This window comes from Austrofundulus limnaeus, unplaced genomic scaffold (assembly GCF_001266775.1).
Source record: "Austrofundulus limnaeus strain Quisiro unplaced genomic scaffold, Austrofundulus_limnaeus-1.0 Scaffold23, whole genome shotgun sequence".
Taxonomy (NCBI): domain Eukaryota; kingdom Metazoa; phylum Chordata; class Actinopteri; order Cyprinodontiformes; family Rivulidae; genus Austrofundulus; species Austrofundulus limnaeus.
Window position 1 is genome coordinate 3,570,861 of NW_013952425.1, and position 1,711 is coordinate 3,572,571.

The 1,711-nt window shown below is 44.4% G+C and overlaps 1 protein-coding gene across 1 annotated transcript in view; it reads right to left on the reverse strand.

The window, feature by feature from the left end:
* Nucleotides 1–1,711, reverse strand: part of LOC106514885 (oxysterol-binding protein-related protein 1) — a gene marked incomplete in the record, with an annotated part of 104,287 nt that overhangs the window by 27,511 nt on the left and 75,065 nt on the right. The window contains 1 exon segment of the mRNA XM_014004417.1: nt 1,189–1,278. Within this exon segment, the coding sequence (XP_013859871.1) occupies nt 1,189–1,278 (90 nt within the window).

Genomic DNA, 1,711 nt, shown 5'->3' on the forward strand with positions numbered 1-1,711 from the left:
CGATTATTTAAATAATCGTTAGTTGCACCCCTAATAGGAAGGCACGTGGTCACGCAAACCCACATGAAGCCGACGTCACAAGTCGGGGTCTTTGCGGACGAGTGGGTGTGTCACAAGGAAAGGCGATTCTAAAGAGACACACCTGATTTGATGGACTTTGTTAAAACGGACACACCTGACTGGATAAGCAAAAAGGGGCGTTACTGTACGGCACCACTTTTTCTGGAGAACCCTACTTGGGTCACATTTCTCCTGGTTAACCTTAGTGTTGGGGTCAAAGTCAGGCTGTAAAGAGATCAAGCAGGATCTAAGGATACCGTCATGTAGGCCTTGTAGCCCCCAGTGTTTATGCTTTAGACACGCCCACTCTTGTGACACGCCCACTATGATTCCACAGATAACCCCTTCTCCGACGTCAGGCCAAGGGTAGACCGTCTCATTTCACAGCAGTTTTGAGCAGCCTACCCGGCCCAGCGAGGACGTGGCCCACGTGGCCCAGCTAGGCTGGGTCCTCACGAGGACCTAGCCCATGAATTGAGACACAGCCTTTGTCTTTGGGTTTTAAGATGAGACTGGAGTTAAACAGAGAATGAAAGTAAACCTTAATGTTTTTATGCAACACATTCAGCTGAGTAGGAGTTCAACTGTAGAAGAACAGCAGAGGGAGAAACTTTATCCAACACCAGGTACAGTGATGGTATCGAGGAGAAGAGACTATACTTTGTCCACTTCAACAACCTTTATTCAATATAAAAAGTAATTATCCCAGACTGTGCTGTATTTTATTGGCGGCCATCTTGGATTTTCTGTGACAACCCAACTTTCAGTGGTGACCCAGATCACAGTCCAGGTTAAATCCAGGTTCACGCTTTGTTTTTAGCCAGGCAGCGTATGACACTTTTATCAGTAAACATCCTCTGCACCATACAACGCCGCATGTAGGAGCAACGTAGCTGAGAAACCTACAGAACAAGTAACCTTCATAAACATGAGGAACCAATTATTCTACAGAGTAAATCAACTAGACTCTGAAAAAAGTACATATTATTTTTTATGTCCCCATTTGTGGTGCCTCATAGATAAAAACTGCTCCCGTAGCATTTACCTGTACTACCTACACCACGGGGGACAAGAATACTAATCCAGCAAAGAGGATTAGAGTTAAGTTTTCTGAACATCAAACTGTACCTTTTATCAAGAATATAACCTTCAACTTTGTGCAGTTCCTTTCCAAACAGTCCACACGGTTTGAAGTTCAGGCAGCATTTTTCACCAGTTCTGAGAAACGAAGAAGAAAAATCAGAATGATGTTAGCTCTCACTGAAGGCCCCTCCACACACCAGTCTTGGGACGTGAAGCCGGACAGCTCCYGCTCCGCGGGGCCGAGCTGAACCAAAAGAGTCGTGGAGCAGAACTCAGCACGGCTGAAGTGGAGCGAGACACAGACCTCTGCCTTGTATCAATCACTAAACCTTTCTGTGCTTAACTGTTGTATGAAACTAAGTACAGAGTTGCTGAGTCATCATCTTTGTAAGAAATCTGTTGTTGTTTAATTACACACTGATGTGGTGATGGGTGCTGAGTGGGATTACTAGCAGCATGTCCTAATAGTAAATGGGCCAGTGTTGTATAAAGTACCACTAAGTGATACTTGAGTAAAAGTACAAGTATCTTACCAAAAAATTTCTTTGGTAAAAGTTAAAGTCTCCTT